We start from the raw sequence: 2,140 nt of genomic DNA, 5'->3' as shown, positions 1-2,140 counted from the left end.
GTGAATAATAATAATAGAAATAATAATAATGATAATAATAATAATAATAATAGTGAGGAAAAAAGATAAAAAATAGTTATAGTAGTAATAGTTGTAGTAGTAGTAACACCAGTAGTAGTAGTAGTAGTTGAGTAGTAGTATTAGTAATAGTAGTATTAGTAGTAGTAGTAGTAGTAGTAGTAGTAGTAGTAGTAATGGTAGCAGCAGCTGTATTAAAATGGGCGTCAATCAATTTTATATCTTATGTAGATAAAATAACCATAAAAATCTCTTCGCTTATTAATTGTTTCATCAATAAAAAATAAAATATTAATAATAATGATATTAATTTTAATAATAACTATGATTATTATTAATATTATTAATATTACTACCTATGTTAATAATAATATTGTTTATTAATTTTTCCAGATAACATCCTGGGCCTCTCTCTCTCTCTCTCTCTCTCTCCCCAGAAATAATGAAACACACTGAAATGAAATCGTAAATAGTCTGACTTGAAAAAAAACCAGACAGACAGTCAAAGTCAGACAGACAGGCGGACAGATAAAAAAAAACTATAGACCGATAGAAAAATAGGACAAGGGGTAGGTAGTCGGGTGGGTAGGTAGGTAGGTAGGCAGGTAAGTGGGGGGGTAGGTGGTCATGTGATAGAAGCCAGGTAACACAGGTGGGAAAATGATTGTAGGAAGAGGCAGATGAATCCTTTGAACTGGAACTACCTGTTTTGGGTCTCCATCATTTTTTCTCACCACCTCACCTCAACTGATACCATCATGCCCACGACGACGACGAAGATGATAATGGCGATGACGTCAGCGTTAAGAGTGACGTCATCATCGACGATGGTAACGCCGGTGACGACGACGATGAAGATGGCGTTCGATATAAGATTGGCGGATTTGTTACCAGAGCCACCATCACCCTCAAATGACACAACAACAACAACAACAACCACATCGACAAAGACATCAGTTTTACTACCAATTTTAAATACTGCAACGACAAAATCATCACCTCCTACTACAGCGGCAGCAACAACAACAACAAAAACAACATCAACAACAACAACAACACCAGCAACAACAACAACATCAACAACAACATCACCAGCAACAATCACAACAACAAACGAACAAATTCTTCCAACGCTGACTTCAATTTTCATAGAACCGGCGCAAACAGCAGAGTCATCAACTGAAATAAAAAAGTTCTTACAAAGAACAGGCATGCAATCTCGAGATAAAAATACATTACAAATAAAGGGGAGTAAACAACTAACGCGAAACTTTTACGAAAATTCACCTGCAATGACATTAACAACAACAACATCAGCAGCAGCAGCAGCAGCAACAACAACAAACACAGCAACAACAAATCTACTATCAATAACATCAGCGTTAACTTTACAATTAAAAAGCATTGAAACTTCCATTGTACTTGAAACAACAACAACAAAACAAAGAAGAAGAACAATAAAAACAACAACAACAACAACAATGTCATCAACGTCACCAACAAAAACGTCAACAACAACATTACAAAACATTTCGGCAACTAACATCGCCAGACCTGATGCAATTACCTTTATCAGCATAAATTCAACGCGACTCATCTTGAGTAACATACCTTTTAACATTCACCCCAAGGGCACAATAACCAACTCTTACAAAACCATTAAAAATACTATTACCTCTCAAATTGCCACTACTACCACTCTAATTACTACTACTCGAATGACTACTACCACAGCCACCATTACCACAGCCACAGCAGTTCTTGCTGCTGCCACGATGGCTTTTACGACAACTACAGTTTCAGTTTCTGTTACGTTAAGTTCTGTTTTTTCCAACACCTCTACAAACACTTTTGCTGCTAATTCCGGCATGACGAAAGATGAAAATACTTTTACTCCAAAATATTTTGTGGATACTACTGCAGCTATGGTAGTTACTACTACTACCACTACTATTACTGCAACTACTACTACTGCTACTACTGTCGCAGCAACCAATGGAAGTATTCCTACAAAAATAACAGTCGAGATTATGACATTCAAGAAGAACATACCGAAAAACGTCACAAACATGTATGCAAAGGAACGAACACACACCGATACAACAACGATCAAAATGCCTGC

At 36.4% G+C, this 2,140-nt stretch overlaps 1 protein-coding gene across 1 annotated transcript in view; it reads left to right on the top strand.

The window, feature by feature from the left end:
- Positions 1-1,793: 1,793 nt before the first annotated feature.
- The window catches only part of HELRODRAFT_161613 (hypothetical protein), a gene marked incomplete at both ends in the record, with an annotated part of 1,601 nt that continues 1,254 nt past the window's right edge, over positions 1,794-2,140 (top strand). Inside the window, one exon of the mRNA XM_009021515.1 lies at positions 1,794-2,089. Coding sequence (XP_009019763.1) covers positions 1,794-2,089 — 296 coding nt within the window. The remainder of the gene's footprint in view (positions 2,090-2,140) is intronic.

This window comes from Helobdella robusta, assembly GCF_000326865.2.
Source record: "Helobdella robusta unplaced genomic scaffold HELROscaffold_3, whole genome shotgun sequence".
NCBI classification, from domain to species: domain Eukaryota; kingdom Metazoa; phylum Annelida; class Clitellata; order Rhynchobdellida; family Glossiphoniidae; genus Helobdella; species Helobdella robusta.
Note: the sequence above shows the minus strand (reverse complement) of the source record. Positions and strands in the feature narration are given on the sequence as shown.